The following is a 17,457-nucleotide window of genomic DNA, read 5'->3' on the forward strand; positions in this document are numbered from 1 at the left end:
TAACATGGGCCTTCATTGTGGAGGTTAAGACGCTATAGGGTTATGCTGTACCTAATGGCTCCATCAGCAAAGAGATGAAAAGATGTTGCCAGATATAAATAGAGTGGCTGGGTTAGTTTCAGAAAGCTTCCTTGGAGAGGAATAGGAAATTAGGCGCTGGCTGCATACATTACACCAAGAGCTTTGCGTGGGTTTGGTCGTTTTCACTTCACACAACCGTGACTCACCTACTCTCCATTATTATTCACCTTAAATCCATCCTCCATAGCTACTACTCAACAAACATAAAGGAGCCCACGGCTTGATCCCAGTGCAGTCGTTTTAAAAACTTGTTATTTAGTATTCACTGTAGGTTATTTGTCAAGGAAATTGTGAGGCCTAACACTATTCTTCAGACTAATTGAAAATAAAATTTGTCTGCATATACATCTAAGATTTAGTACATTAAGCACATTCCAATGCACAGACAAAAGCTTTTACACAACACAGTAAATATTGTCAAGGTAACTGAATTAAGGAGAATGATTTTTATGCTTTTAAATGACACTAAATGCTTGCAAATACTGTCACTATGTCCAGCATAGCATCAGTAAGTATTTATAAGAAGAAAATTGAATTAAAAACAAAAATTCAAAACCTCTTATTTGCTTTTAGATACCGAGTCTTAAATATGTAAATAGAAACATGGCAGCTTCATTCTGTGGTTTTTGCAAAGATCAAGCGAGATCACATGATCCACATTCAAATGAAGACAGCATGTGCTCTTATGTAAAGGCATGGTTGGCTGTTAAGGAAGTTGCACCATGCTAAAACAAGCCTCAGGATAAATATGTATCCTTGTGTTGTTAATAAGTTTGGCTGTTGAAGTAGTTGCTGAGATACAGTTAACTAAGATTAAATACATATTTTTAATTAATTATAACTTTGTATTAGCAAAAACATGCAGGTGAATATAAGAATCTTTGCTAAAAACAAAAATCGGATAAACAGTTTATGTAGTCTTGTGTTTAGAAAATTTAAATGCAATGTAGGGAAACTTAACAATATCTTAAATACCATCTCCTGCCTGGTGATAAGACTACAAACATGTAAAATAAAAAAAAAAGCACTTTGCTGCTACATCCATTCTGCTAATCTTGTTTACTTTAACCTTGTTTGCTCATATCTGTTTTTTTTCTGTAATAAACTGCTACGTCTAACACAACAAAAGTCGCTAATTTCAGCTGTTAGGTTGTAATGCATAATCCATGGTTGGAATAACAGGTGTTCTATTCTTTCCATTTCACCAGAATTGCATGAGTGCAACTGAAGAAGCACTGGTATTCATTGTGATGATGCCTTTGAGGCACTGCTAATGCTGTGATAATAGATGGTGGCTGTCAAACGTTTCATAGCCAGCCCTGTGACAGTATCTGATGGCTGCTGACAGGGGTCTTTTATAAAAGCTAAGTGCTTTAACTTTAGTGGTCATTATACCAAACTTGCTTTACTGAAGAGATTACAAAGTTGACTGTGTGGTCTTAGCTTTCTCAAGAAACTTCACTAGACTCTACGCATCTAACAAAAAGGTTGATATGGCAAGTTTAGTGTTCATCAGCTTAGCAGGATCTAAAAGGCAGCAATTAGGAGGTTTCTACTGGGAGCGGCATTAAAGGGATTTGTAAAACACAGCCACAATGGAAATGAGTTCTGTCTACAAAGGTGTACTGTGAGAAGCTGGGGGCCAAAATAAAACCAGAGCAAGCTGAAAGACTTGTCTTAAAAAAAACACAGGTGAAGCAGTTATCCTCTTTTGATTGTAGAGGGCTCCTGTAGGAAGTTTTTGTTCTTACTAGCAGAGACACTCCGCTGAGGCTCTGGCCAGGAGGCCTAAGTCATCTTGCCTGACCAGCACAGATGTTCCACTTTCCTCTTAATGAGGAGCCTCAGCAGGGAGTGCCAAACCTGATAGAAGAGCAACCTGAAAATGGGAGAGTTAGGGTAGAAGGTTGAGGTGAGGGTTACTGGCCGACAACTGCAACAAATGAAACAAACAACACATGGCATCACTCAGCCAAGACTGCGGTACAAGGTAGAGTTGCATCAGAGTCTCGCACACAATCTATAGTCTGTGCTGTCCTTGCTCGGTTTGCTGAATTCCTTGAACAAAGACAAGTTCACATGTGTAAACTTTAATCTTATCTAGGACCTTTCCTGCCCATTCTCTGCCTCTGCTGTTTAGTCAAGGCTCCATCCACTTAAACTATCTGAAGAGCGGAAAGGCTATATTTATACTTTTTTTCCTTTGAATTTAATTATTAGAAACTACAGCTTAATTAATACAACTTCAGCTTTAATCATTTTTCTTTGAGAGTTGTGTCAGTGGAGTTCAATTTTTAGTTCCCTTTTTTTCTTTATTTTTTTAATCACTGAGATGGTAAATAATTCTCACATAGTTACTTTACGTAGTTTTCATGGATTTTGTACAACTGATTATAGGATTCTTTCAAGACTTAAAGACAAAACATGTCAAAACCTTCTAACCTTTTGATAATTACATCAAAATGACTGATTATTATTCTGGATGTGAAATATTTATAGTTGTCAATTATTTAAAATGATAATATTCTATGGATTAGATTAATAGATTGTAAGTCTAGTTTCATTCGTAGGTTCTTTAGGATGGCATTTTCAATGGATAGCATGCCACTGCAGCACTTAACATTTTAGACTTGTTAGTTAAACTGCCTATATTCATTACAAGCTTTTTATTGGTTTTTGGGTGACAAGTTGGCATTTTTAAGTGTTAAACGTGAGCTGTGTGATATGAGGACAATCACTTTGCCTCTAGTGCATTATATTAAGTGGAGAAATTTTTTTTTCATTTTTGCAGTACAGGGAATTAATTCAAAAGCATTGTGTGGTCTCTTCACATGGAAAAACCATTTGGTCTCCATGGTTCAGAATATACCCAGAGGTGTTCCTGGCCAGATGGAGAACAAACCCCTTTATTTGCATGGCATGCTACACTAGCCTTCACCTTCCACAAGATTGAGATTGTGTCCTACCAAACAGTTGGTTAATGAGCTACTGTGGAGCTATGCCAACAAGAGAACTGACACATAGCTAATATGATACTGAAAAAGATGTGTGGAAAATATGTGTTGCCAAAATGTGTTGGAAAAAGTCTGGCCTCAGTAGATTCATTTTAGGTGATTATTCTTTTTTATAGAGGGGGCAGACTATATGACTTATAGCTGACATGTGTCAGTTAATAAACCAGATGTCCTGGCAGATGTATAGCAAGATCACTGAGACTTTTCATTATTTAAAAGTAAGGAAATAGAAATACAGATAGTGCAGGTTTAGTCAACTTAGTGAATTTTGCCCATTATAGTGTGCTGTTCTAGATTATTATGATTACCATCTTTATGATGAGCTTTTTTATAGTAATTACCTCATGCAGTCCACATTATCTGCTCTAGTTTGTATTAGTTCATTTATAAAATGAATAAAGTGTCAAACCAGGATTGGAAATCTCTTCTATATAAATGACCTGGCTGACATACCCTTTAGCATTTAGAGCATATCGGTTACATGTAAGACACTTGCATACTGTACAGAAATCCAAAAAAGGTTAGTGATGTTACGACTCATCACTTCCCAGCTTATTTTAACTAAACCAATATAATGTGACTCTGAGCCTGCACAGTAGCCATTCGCTCCTCATAGCACAATTACTGAGATTAAAGGTGTTCCAAATAAATCTTTCTCACAGAATAATGGACCACGACAGAGAGGCAGTCAGTGGCCATATTGTATTTTAATCAGAGTTCATGTCATGTAAATCACAGCTCCATTTGGGAAACCATTGTCTGGTCTAATATTCTCACAGTGAAGGCACACAAAGAAGTGGGAAAATATTAAAATGTAGCCGGTGTTCGACCTCAGTATGAGAGCGTGCCCCTTCAGTTGGCAAAGGTCTCACCACACTAGTGATATTCCATTGCTGAGGGCAAAAGGTGGTTCTCTTCTTCCGCTGTAGCTTTGAAAGCTCTGTTTCCAGATCAAATAACAGCTGCAGGGGAAAAAAAGGCAGGAAAAAAGCATCAGTGATCACATAGTAGTGTGAGAGGATTTCCCTTCATGAAAATTCTTCATCATTATTTGATTTAACCAGATTGGTGTTTAACCCCTGAAAGCCTAACAGCATGTAAAATACCCAAATAGTCTCTGATAATACGTGGAAGCTACTACAGATCTGACTGAATGTTTGTTTTTTTTTAATATACACCATAGGTTTACTTTTAGAAGCTGCGAGATATCATTGAGCAAAGTGTATACATCAGTATCCATAATGACAGTTGCTTAGCACTGATGTGGATATTAGACACACTTTGTTTTTGTACTACAGATATGCATAGGTATTCAATTATACGTGCATTTAAAACAAGATGGCAACAGCCTGAAAGAAGAGCACCATTGTTTGTGTGTTTTGCTAAACAACATGGAAGAAAATCACAAAAATAAGATGACGCGTGTAACCTCTTAACAAAAATAGGGCATGGGACAATATATACACCATAAAATACATGCAGTACAGGGTCACTGAAGCATGAACCGTTGATTTGCTTGCTCTAAGCAGAGAAAGGCATGAGCTACATAAAGACTGCCTTGTCTGGAACAACCATACAGCCTGAAATGATTGACAGTGATATGATATAGACATGTCGCAGGTTACTTGTGGTGTAGTATATATGGGTAGCTGTTGTTGGTATCAGTGATTTTCAATTTTATAGTTTGCTCTACAGACAATAGTTGACCCTGATTTTTCAAAAATAAATACGTTTCTTATTGTGTTACAAGCCAACATATCTTGTGACTAAGGCAAAAGAAATTTAACAGTAGACCTGGTGTCTTCTATGGGAATATGTTTCCTAATGTTAAAAATGTCTTCTCATAGAGTGAAAAGATGTAAAAATAAGAACATTTTCTTTTTTTGTATTTCTGTCATGGGAACTGCAATACACTGCTGTACCAAAGTTTCTCTTTAGCTCATGACACTCACTGCTGTAAGCACAGTGTTACAGCCTAAGGTGACCTAGATGAGTGCATCTGCATTCATACCAAGTTGGAATCATGCAACCCTCATTTCTCTGTGAACATTATACAGTATGTTTAGGCATAATCAATAACTGTAACTTCTGACTGATAATATGTGAGGAAATACAATTTTTAAGCTTAAGGACTAAACTAATACCCAACATTTCCACCTTAAAAAAACTAAACAAACAAACAAAAAAGATGAATTACCCATAGAACTTGGGCAGACAGCTATCTAACTAGCTAGCTAGCGCTATATCGAGCTAGCTAGCTATAAATGTAGCTAGCTATTTATTAAGCTATTTAGCTTTGTGGCTATTTACTTAGTTATCATTAAAAAGAGAGAGGGAGGTAACAAAATTGCTCATCTGCAACAATGATGTTTACTAATGTATGATGATCATAAGGAGAGACAGCCAGTGCAGAATTGCATACTCACTACTTTATTAGCTACACTTGTTCAGCTACTTGTTAATGCAAATATCTAATAATTAAAACACCACCTCCTAATTCCCTTTATGATGACCCCAGTGTATTATTTTCCTGATGGCGTCTTCTAACATGAAAATGTGTCAAAGCTAAAATCATCTCAAACTGTTTTCTTGAACACGATCACAAGTTCACCTCCATAATCTTCACATCTCAGTACTTAGGTTCAGTCTATCCCTAAAAATAATTAAGGCTGCTCTGAAGGCAAAAGGGGGTCCAAGGTATAAGCAAGGTATAACTAATAAACTGTCCATTCTATTAAATGTGAATTGTAATGTTTATAATAGACTTTCACAGATTTGAAACTAAGCATTAAGTGAAAAAGCAAATGCAAAACGCAACTGTCTGATTTGTAGGCAAGCATGGTGTTTGCTCACATTTTGCATCTTAAACCTTTTGCGTTCTATGAAAGACAAGGTGATAGGCTTCAGGCCCAAACATATGAATCAGCAAACCTAAATGCCAAGCAGAAAGCTGTAGTCATCATGGTGAAGAGTGTTGATTCTCAGTGGCATTTGTAGTGCTTTCAGCCCTCTCACACCACAGAGTGCCATTTGATTTAATGAAATTTTTTTAAGCAAAATTGCCTAACAAAGCTTTAAAGTTCAAAGCATAACCTGATTGTTCTTTTATTTGTAATTCAAGAGGTACGGTGTCATGGCTATGAAGGGTGTGCAGGATATAATAAAAGTCCAAAATCTCGTATATCCCCATTATTTCAGACCATTTAAAGTGCCTGTATTTGGTGCAGACCTCGGAGACGAGATACCTGCACTCAGGCTGTTCCACAAAGTTTTTTTTGTCTTTCTGTAAACTTCTTCATTCTATAACATTTGGTTTCACAGCATGAATGATTTTCCAAATGGACAGGGGGCAATGGTCAGAGTCGGAGAGGGCCAAATCTTTGACAGACCATAAAACAAGCAGTTTGTCGTTTTATGACAGCCAAAACTTACTACATATAAACATATAAACCAAAGTTAACAGCTTTAATTTGTAGATTAGTCATCAAAATAGATAATATGACTAAAGCTAGAGAAAAGGAAAAAAACAAACAAACCATAACATCAAGAGTGTACACAGGGCCAGACCTCAGTTGTGAAGAAGTAGTTTCATTTATACTAAAAGTATGAAATAGCAGCAGGTCTGCAGCAGCTGTACAGTAAACAAATTTTAAATAAACTCAGTGTTTAATCATTTTGTGCCTGCATTAGCTGTGCCGAAGAGGTGGTCCAGGTGTGTAGCAGTGGGGTAAATTGGCTGCAGTAGCTGGTATTTACATGCAAAGGATTTCTATTCTTAACCCACTTCTTCAAGTAACCCAGTTTTGGTCCTTGCATGTAAAGGACCTAAAAGCGTACTCTTCTCTGTTTTTATTTCTATTTGTGTTGCTTCATTTTAAATAGATATAACTAAAATAATGTGACAGGGACTTAAAAAGAATCCATGATGTCCAACAGTGTTCCATCAGTGGTGCTGGGATGGTTTGGTTTACAATACTTTGCAATTTATCACCCATTGTATTATCATGATACAGCAATTCTGTAGTACAAGACAATGCAAAAGGCTTCTCACTTCCTGCTGAGAAGCAAAAAGCAAGAATTATGATATTGATCATAAAACACAGTAAAGCGATATTTTATATATAATCTTTTAATTATTTCTTTTAATGACAGCTGAAAATAGTTTAGTTGTCGGTGCAGAATGTCTGTTTTTTGTAACGTTCTCTGTATTTGTGACTTATTTCACACTTATTTTCACAATTTTGGTTAAGCTTTTCTCAAACTCCAGCACATTGCATTTTTATGAGTTTGGATACTGTAAATCTCGCTCTGATCTTGTGTCATAAATCTAAAATCCAGCCACTGACTGGCAAATTAAAAAGCGCAGTAGATTAACTAAAACTCATGAGGCCAGGCACAAAACTCGCAGTCCTAGTTTCAACATGACAATCCTGCTCCTGGATTAAGCCACCAGTGACATCTAACATTTTTGATGCATGACGGCACACAGACGCCGCCGCAGACAGAGATCGTAATCTGTACTGCAGAAACGCTGGGTTATAAAATTTTTAAATGAGCCCCTTCTGAGAAACGGTTACATCAGACTGACAGAAGACAACAGTCACCAATGTAGCAGTTCAAACTAAGCTCACTCTCTCAAAATGGAGACATTCCTCATATTTCAATTGAAATGTCAATCAAAGTTAGTTGGCTATCCACTTGGGATCACCCGCAATTTCTTCTCCTCTGAGACATTTACTGGCAGCAGCCGCGATCACATACTGTAGCTCTTGCCAGATGATGGAATGACTACGTGAGCCACGCGCCTTGGGTATCCCGCTCTGTACTCTGTCAAAGAGAAGCCTCAAGTCACTGCTTAGTGGCAGAAGATGCATTACATTGCAGTGACATTCGAAATAGTCCCCAAGGTGCTTCACCATCGCTTTGACTGACAGACCAGCATGGGAAACCTGTGCTGTCCCATAATTCACCAGATGCTCTGTGCTGTCTCTGGTTTCCTCTTCATGGATTCCTCTTCATTCATACATCCCAAGATGCACAGAGTTGTGTCACTTACCCTGCATTCAGTTTCTTTTTTTTTTTAGGAAATTCATTATTCATAGTGTATTTTTTTTCTAATTTTAAACACATTGGAGACTACAAATAATCACAACTCCTGCATCTGTATATTTTGAAGTGAAGACGAACGAGAAAAAGGCAGTATGCAGTTACCTCCTGATATTACACAGAGGACTGAAGACCCTGTATGACCCTGCTAGACTGTTTTCGTGAATTCCAAAAATAGCCAAAATGTCATATTCAATACTTTGAATGATTTCTTCCTGTATGGCTGGAGTCTCACATTTTTTAAACATGCCAGATTAAAACGCATGCTCTCCTGTCTTAAACAATTCTCAGGAACCTCATCGTTGTGAATAGATGTACTTCTCTGGGCATAAAATCTACTATGTGCAAAACCCATTACAGTTCAAAAATATGTAATTCTATCTTGAAGCAGTGGGAGTAACATAATGAGACAAGAAAACAATAAGAGCACTCACACACTCATTATGGGTTAGTTATATTAACCCTTTGCTATGCTTGCATTACATTTAATTATGCTTGGCAGATGGTGCTCTGCAGGGGAAACACAGTAGTCGTTGTTGGGAGTCTGAGCCCAGAATTTTAAAGTAGCTTGATAGCAGCATTGCACAGGAAATTGTATCTGTGTATAATTACTCATACCGTGCAGCTACAATGGCATATTTGTGCAGCATCTGTAGTAATTTGGATGCTGCACTGGTCTGTTATGGTGAAGAGAAAACTAAGTTGACGTAATGGCCAAAAGTATAAAACTAGGCTTCCTATGAAGGGTGTCTGAGTTTACTATTAGAGATATGATGAGGAGCTCTTTCAAGGATGCCCAACTGGGAAGATTCCCATGCAGTCCCCGGATACACTGTAGAGAGTGGCTTGGGAATGGCTTGGTATTCCTCCTGAACAGCTGGAAGTGTTGGCAGGGGATATGGGGGCTTGGGAAGCTCTACTGCTTCCATAGTCTGGACTCAGATAAGCTATGGATGGATGGATGGATGCTTATACTGTAGGTCTAAACATTAGATGCACTTCTGATGTTTATAGGTGATTAAATTTCACTGCTAATGAAAGTCAGATCATGTCTATTAATTGGTTCCATACTTTTGAGCATTTGGTTGATTTGTGATCTTTTTTAATTTGTCAATTTTTTTACTTAATAAACCCAGTCATGCATGGAGTGAATGTTAATTTGTTCAGCAGGAAACTATCTAATGGACCAGACCCAGGCCAAGCACTAGAGGAATACCTCTGGCAGGCAGAACACTACAGGCTCCTAGGCTGCCTTCAAATGTACAACAAAACATCCATGCTGATCTGCTTAGCCATGCTGGCCCTCAACCCCCTAATGAACAAGGGCAAAAGAGCTCTTGGGCTTAGCCTCTCCCTCTTACCCTAACTTAACAAGATGTCCCCCCACTCGCTCGCTTTCTCCCACACACACAGACACACAGACGTATGCACAGTGGCACACACAGGCACACACCTCCCAAACCCCAAACCACTAACCCTCAGACCAATCTGTCTGTGGCACTAAAGTATTATTAGACTTACACACTCTCAAAGGGGAAACAGTGAGTGCTGAGAGCTGGAAGATGAGATATGCTACAGGGCTTACTAGTTCCATTAAAATGGCATTCACTGGGGCCTTTGTTATCATCGGTCCTGACGTTTTCAGGATGTAGTAGGGTTTGCTGATCCATGACCATCTCATCTATCTTTCAGGATTTGAAGGAAGTTGGTGTGAAATTGACACCAATGAGTGCAGTTCAAACCCATGCCAAAACCAGGGTGACTGTGTGGACCGGGTCAACAGTTACAGGTAAAAAGTGTTATCCGCAAACCAGCTTTTCATTTCTTAGTGGGTGAGAAAATGTCAGGAGTTTTAGTGATGAAATCCTATTTTTTTTTGTATGGGTTTCAGACCAATATGCTTCTTCTTAGCTTGAAATTTATTTAACAGGTAGTATTATTATGGTAGTAGTTTGACGAAACGAAATATGTTTGTCGTTACGGTTTTTATCATATGCTACTGTGCATGTTCTTTAATTTAGTTAAACCAGTCTTTGTTGCTGTAGAGTGTGAGCAATCAAACCAAATGTGATCAATATCAATAAATTCCTATAGATTTTCTCACTCTGTGCACGTGCTTGTAAGAAACATCTTCTATTTTCCATCAGAGACAAAATATCAATATTAATGATTTTTCTTTTCCAGCTGTGTTTGTAAGGTGGGATTTTCTGGCCTTCGCTGTGAGGAAGACATCAATGAGTGTGCCTCTAGCCCTTGCAAAAATGCTGGCACATGTCAGGATCTTGTGAACAAGTAAGCATATATGCAATTTTTTCTCCCCCTTTTACTTGCATCTTAACCTTTTTTCATAGCGTGTTTAAAATTCATGCGTATAAAGGCCAGGTAGAATTAATTGCTTGATTTTGTTTTGAAAGTTGAATGATCAATAACCATTCTCCAAAGAAAAAAAAGTAGTACTATAAGGTTTTGGCATTCCTCCTTAGAGTATTGCAGTTTATACAACGAGCTTGTCATCCTTGACACACATAAGCTGCTATTCTAAAGACTGAGAGCAAATTCAGCAGGACCACATCATGTATCTAGATTGGGCTTTACTCCACCGGTGCTTTTCTCTGCTGTGCTTAATGGGAGCCCCGGGGCTTCCAGGCTTAGTCGGACAGATGGGTTGAGAAGTCCCAGGGCCAATTTGAGTCCTAAATGGTTTGTCTCCAGTTTGTCTTCCGTCATGATTTCATTCCCATGTGACCTGGCCCTGCTCAGAGCACTCTTCTGATTGCGTAGTCCTGGGAGTTCACATCAGGTGTGTTTTAACCTCACTGCCTGCCGCACACCTCTGAATCCATCTCCCTGACCCAGCAAGCCATGCAAGTTCATCTATACTGTGATGAAGAATCAGACTATGCAGAGCTGTGAGAGTGCAACGAGGAAAGGGTTAATTGTTCTAATAAATCAGTCCAAGAGCAGAAGAGGCTTTCAAACAAATGCGCCACGTGACAATAACTACCAATTACCATATTTCATAAATTTGATGTGATGTAACTTGTTTACTGATGAATGATGTTTACAGCAGCACTTGGGTGAATAATTGTATGTTGCCTCTTTACCTCGTCTCCTGCGAGATCTATGGTTAGGCCCAGCGACAGCTTCAGAGAGGGATTTCAATTGAGTAAACCACATCATCGGACAGATTAAGCCTTCCCTTTAGTAACAAGTCATGAAGCATAATTTAAATTAAGTTGCACACTGGGAAACTTAATTGCCAGTTGTTAATTGTTCTGCAAAATGCTGCCGGTCAGTTGAGAAAATCACTGCAGTGCAGTTTATCTCAGTGGGTTTGGAACACAAGCACGCAACTGCTGTGGGAGCGTGTGCGCATGTTTGGCTGAGGGAAAACAATTCGGATGATTTTTAAAGTTATAAGAAATTAACATAAGTGAGCTATGATTGTGTGACACATTGCTTATTAATTTCTTCTTTAGGTTCCACTGCATCTGCCCCCCTGGTTATTTTGGAACGCTATGTGACCTGGATGTGAATGAGTGTGAAGTTTCACCTTGCCTACATGAGGGCATCTGTATCAACACGCCCGGGGGTTTCAAGTGTGTCTGTCGCTCTGGATACTCAGGTAGCTCTTTCGCCCTAAGGCGACATTAAGATCAATATAAGACTCTAAAAAGCTTATCATGCCCGCTTGTGGCTGCACGCTATTGAAGCAAGTCTGACACAGAGCTGGCTTAGTGTAAAAAATGCTTCACAATGCTTGCTTTTAATTAGCCTGCCTCGCTGTGCAAGATACAGTGCCTGCTTTTTAGTAGAGCTAACAAGAGATAAATTCATGTCACCTGTTTTATCTGATAAAAACGTCTCAGTGTCTGTTAGCTGCATTTATTTAATTTCATCAGCCTCTTCAGTCTCAGAACGCTATTGTTGTTTTACTTCAATCCATTTGTCTTATTTTCCACCCAGACGGATATCGAGCTATTTTAGCGCGCGCGCGTGTGCGCACTTGTGTGTGCGCTATCCAAAGCCAAGTCCTGTCAGATACTGGGAAGATTAATTTCATTTGTCTTCCACACTGTATCATCAATTTATCCTTCCCCAGTTGAGAGAGGGGGGAAATCTCTGAGGTATTGCTACTCTGGAGAGCAGAACCTGACACGCATGGCCCAATTCCCACAGAAGCAGCTTTTATTATTAGACCTACGCACAGCATAGTACAAGCCATTACTTTTTCTGTTGCTCTAAGCTCATCTGAGGAAACAGGGTCCCCCAAGAGAGCAAGTGGCCAGAGGATACAGTGTGGATTGGCTCAAACCAACTGGAACTCATACAAAATATTTGCTCTAGTAACATGTGTAACAGCAAAGCAACTTTTGACAAAACGCACAAAAAAAATGGGTCTACGATGCTACTGTAGTTGTGCTGTGTGTTCTTTTTATTCTCGCCTTAAAGTAAGTTTGCTGTCTGAGGGTGATTCATCATGCGGTGTTTTTGTAGCCTGATTGGAATGAATTGAAATGTTATTCTCCTTTGATGGCATGATGTGTCATCGCTGTAACACTGTAATTCATTGTGTCACTTGATGGTATTAACATATTATTTGCTTTAGCCATCAGGGAAGAAAGGGGATATTTTTTGCATATCAAATGCCAAAAGTCATTTTGATAGTAACAGTTGAAGCCCCTCACTAATAAATGAGTCTGGTGCTATATCAGGCCACTTTTGTTGATGTCATTAGGCTGTAATGACGCTTTATTCCCACCTCAATCAGTACCTATGTGGAATTTTCTTCAGTGCATATGTCTTTTGTAGTGAACGGGGTCTTCCTATAGTTTTTTAAGAAGTTTTGTGAGCCTTTTTACAGGTCTCATAAAAACACACGGTAAAGATCACGAAGATTAAATCTTTGCTTCTTCACGTGAACGTATTCCTCATGCCTTTCACTGGGTCGATAAGACCTGTTATTAAGCTTAATTTGTATATACAGTGTTATTTTCTTTCTGTATATATTGTATTGGCAAACATGCTGTCCTGTAAGTCAGTCTTGGCATCTGGCTGGATCTTTGCTGTCACATCATTATTTAGGGCATTTGGCTTAAAGGTCTCTGAATCCCAGTAATGTATCACTTAACTGTGTACAGGTGCTGTGTTCTTTATGGTCAAAGGTCATTACAGTGACATGATTAATTGGTAATCTTGTTTATATAAATCACAGTTTCTCCACGCTCTTTGTCACCTTCCCTTTTCTCTTCTTCACCCATCATTAGTGAGCATGTTCCCTTGAGTGATGGTACAGTGCAATCAGCACTTTATTGCACTTTCCTCAGTCAGCACATTGCTAGATGATGATATTCTGGCCCTTGCGATGTTGTTTGCTGTTAAGGCTTCAGTAAATTCTCGCTCTTGCTGGCTGGACTTGCACCACAAAATGTTGTTGTTGCTGCTGGTATAGTGTTTACTTATTAATGGCACAGCATGCGATATTGTGCAAACATTTCCAATGACTTTATCAATGGAAGTGTATCAGTTATAAACCAATTATCTCTAACTGAAGTATTAGAAACTGTGTCATGTGAGCAGTCAGTGTATGTTTTTCTATTTATTTCTCATAATTAAAAAAAAAAAAAACAACAACAAATACATTTAATGCATTAAATTGATTTTAATGAATCCTCAATATTAGCACAACATATGTATGGTCATATATAATCACATTGTGAACAGTTTTTAATTGATCTGTACATCACTTTTAATCTGCTGTGCAAACTAACATCCACAAACAAACAGTAAATGCTTTATAGTCCCCATTAAGGTCCTCAGCTTTATTTTTATTTAGTATAAACAATTTTTTAAACCCTGCTCTGTTCCGCAAGGAATGTGTCCCTGTGCATAATTACTTTTGTTTAGCCCATATGTTTACATAATTTGAACATTAAAGTTAGGTAATGTTAGTTTGTGGGTGGCAAAGTAGTGCAGTAATTAGCACTGCCACCTCATAGCAAGAAGGTTCTGAGTTCAAACCTGGCGCTCAGCTGAGGACTGTCTGCATAAAGTGCTCTATGTGCCTGTGTGTATGTGTGTGTGTGTGTGTGTGTGTGTGTGTGTGTGTGTGTATGTGTGTGTGGGTTAATTGGTGAATCTAAAATTAGCTGCTTGTGTCATTGAAGAACATGTGCGAACACAACTTGTGACACAAAGTTTATTCATGCATTTTATTGAAATGATATATCTAGCAATAATCATTAGTGTGATCATCACTTAAATGGAAGGACGTGGAATTTTTCATGTTTTTCACATTTTCACACTCATACTTTTGTATTTCAGGAACTTAAATTTCAGCTTTTATCTTTTATTTGATGTTGTTTTGTATCTTTGCAGTCATAAACTGAATTTCCTTGCTGCTGTATAGCTTTCCTTTTGGCTGAAAGAAACAACTCATCTCTTTGGCACAAGAAATGAGTCGTTTTACATTCAGTGACGAGACAAAATGATAGATTTTGTGTACAGAAAAGACAGTTTATTTATTCTCTTTCATGAATAAACACAGGAGGCAAAGTAGTTTCTTGCTCCTGTTGTCACTTTGTTTACTTTTGGCTCGGTTCGCAAATGAAAAGCTAACCAAATGATTAATGATGGGTCAGTAGTCATTTTTCATCTCTTGATTACTGGAAGTCCCTAAGAGATTTTAGGGTTATTAAATAATCTTTTTTAACCACTTTAGTAAAAAAAATAACATCATGAAATCCCTCCTTGTAGAATTATACCAAACACATTCATTTATTTTTAATTCCTCAGCATAAAAAGTCACTTACGTGCATCTCTGCAAAGCAGTACCTGCTATAATTTAGACTCCTATGAACATCATCAGTGTGTCTTCCCAACTTGCATTCTGATTTGTTGGCAGGAGGGAGACTAATTTTGTCAGTTTGTGTTATCTGGTGTTTCCTTCCCAGCTTGAACTCTCTCCTCCTCTTCACGTCTTCTGTGATCTGAATGCTATTTTTGTGCTGCCTTTTATAAATAATGAATATTATCAACAGTCTCACTAAAGCTGAATATTCAGCCTTATCTTAAATGTGTCTGATTGCACAGTTTGCGTGGGGGGTTTTGCCCTTGTAGACACTGGGTACTGCAGACTCAGCATGATCAGCGTTTACAGTATAAGACACACTTTTCCATTAGTTCAGTGCTGCAGTTCAGTGAACCCTCTCAGGGGCACACCACCCAAATTACATTGCACTTGGCTTTAGTAGTCTGTAGCCAGCCAAAACCCTTTGATTTTATTTGGAATTTTGTTTGTGGCTGTTACAAAAACAAGAAAATGCATTAAAAAATAACAGTTTTGTGGTTTCTTGGTGGCTTCTCCAAGACAAACTGTAAAGTTTTCACCACAACTACTTTCTAATGAAGAAATACTGTAGTCATATTTAAAAACGGGCAGCGACATGCCTTCAAGTCTGGTGTAGATGGAAGCAGCTGTTTGAGAACATTACATATCTTTAAATTGTCAGTTTGTATTTGTTTTATTTTTGTATTTTAAAGTTCCCTTTCTTCATAAGTGATTTTATTTTATTAGTTTATTGAAATTTTAGTCACCAGACTTATTGTTGTTACAGAAATAAAACTTGTATATTTATATTTTAATTGAGTTTTCTGAAAATGAAAAGTATGGGGAATATTAGGTGTCTGGCCTGGTACAAGCCATCCAGTCCCTGTATAACCACAGTGGGAGTTTGGTGCAGATTGCTCATAATAAGTTGGATTAGTTTCTGGTGGGTGCTGAACTATGCCAGAGACACCTATTGTTATGGATTCTGTCACTGATATCTAGGTGTAGCTATGTGGTGAAGGATCTCCACTTTGGTGTGCTCAGGATCCCATCTATGCTTTTTGCAGATCATGTGTGTCTGTTGGCTTCATCGGGTAGTGACCTGCAGCTTGCATTGGATAAGTTCACAGTGTGAAGCGTCTGGAGTGACAATCAGCACCTGAAAGTCTGGCCCATAGTTCTCAGCCAGGAGAGGGTGGAGTGCCCATTCTGGATCTGGTAGGCGTTACAGTACTGCCCCGGGTGGAGGAGTTTAAGTATGTTGAGGTCTTGTTCACGATTAAGGGGAGAGTGGAACATGAGATTGACAGATGGACTGGGACAATATCTGCAGTGATGCAGATGCTGTACTGATCTGTTGTGGTGAAGAGAGAGCTGAGCTAAAAGTGAAGCTATTGATTTACCAGTCAGTACATAGGTCACAGATCCAAGCAGCAGAAATAAGTTTCCTTCCAAGGGTGGCTAGGCTTTCCCTTAGATATAGGGTGAGGAGCTCGGTCATTCGAGAGGGACGGAGCAGAACCAGTGCTCCTCCACATCGAAGTTGTTTGAGCAGCTGACTAGGATACCTCAGGGACGCCTTCTCTGTGAGGTGTTTGGGGCAAGTCGTACCAGGAGGAGGCTCCAGGGCAGATCCAGGACTAGCTTTAGAGATTATATCTCTTTGCTCTTCTAGAAACACCTCAATGTTCCCTCAGATAAGCTGGAGGAAGAGTGTGCTGCCCCTGCGACCCAAATCCAGATAAGCGGTAATGTCAAAATGACCTGCTGAAGCTCAAACCGAGCAACAGAATGGCAAAAAATTTTATTTAAGTAACTTTGAATTTGGTACGGTCGTTGATCTGTATCAGACAGGTTTGTTTGAGTATTTCATAAAGTGCTGATCTACTGGGATTTTCCCACTCAGGTATCTTTAGGATTTACAGAGAATAGTCCAAAAATGTGAAACTATCCCATGAGTGGCAGTGCTATAAGTGAAGAATGTTATCTTGATGTCAGAATTGAGCGCAGGATGGCAGGATGGCCTTGAGATGATACGAAAGCACAAAAAAATACTTTGTGATGTGGTGTAACCAGACATTCACAATATGGATGTTCTAAAAACAAATCTGCAGCAACCGTGTGATGCTATCATGTCAATATGGCTCAAAATCTGTGAGGAAAGTTTCCAACACATTGTTGAATCTCCGTAAGGCAGTTCTGAAGACTGAGTGACCCAACCTTTTACTACCAATGTGTACCTAATAAAGTGTCCAGTGAGTTTAAATAACTGTTGAGATTAAGGTTACTATGAAAAATGGTCTTTTCTGTTTATGTGCTGTGTTTATGTGTCAACCTCAGGTTAATGACTTGAGATTGCTTCATTGATCTGATCAACAGACTAAAAGACAAAGTGAGTTAAGCAGAAATTAAAGAAATGCTTCAATT

The 17,457-nt window shown here is 38.6% G+C and overlaps 1 protein-coding gene across 1 annotated transcript in view; it reads left to right on the top strand.

The window, feature by feature from the left end:
* eys (eyes shut homolog) overlaps window positions 1-17,457 on the top strand; it is a 158,268-nt gene that overhangs the window by 56,154 nt on the left and 84,657 nt on the right. The window contains exons 24-26 of the mRNA XM_039621642.1: window positions 9,894-9,990; window positions 10,386-10,493; window positions 11,681-11,826. Of these exons, the coding sequence (XP_039477576.1) occupies window positions 9,894-9,990; window positions 10,386-10,493; window positions 11,681-11,826 (351 nt within the window). The remainder of the gene's footprint in view (window positions 1-9,893; window positions 9,991-10,385; window positions 10,494-11,680; window positions 11,827-17,457) is intronic.

Source organism: Oreochromis aureus, linkage group 13, assembly GCF_013358895.1.
Source record: "Oreochromis aureus strain Israel breed Guangdong linkage group 13, ZZ_aureus, whole genome shotgun sequence".
NCBI classification, from domain to species: domain Eukaryota; kingdom Metazoa; phylum Chordata; class Actinopteri; order Cichliformes; family Cichlidae; genus Oreochromis; species Oreochromis aureus.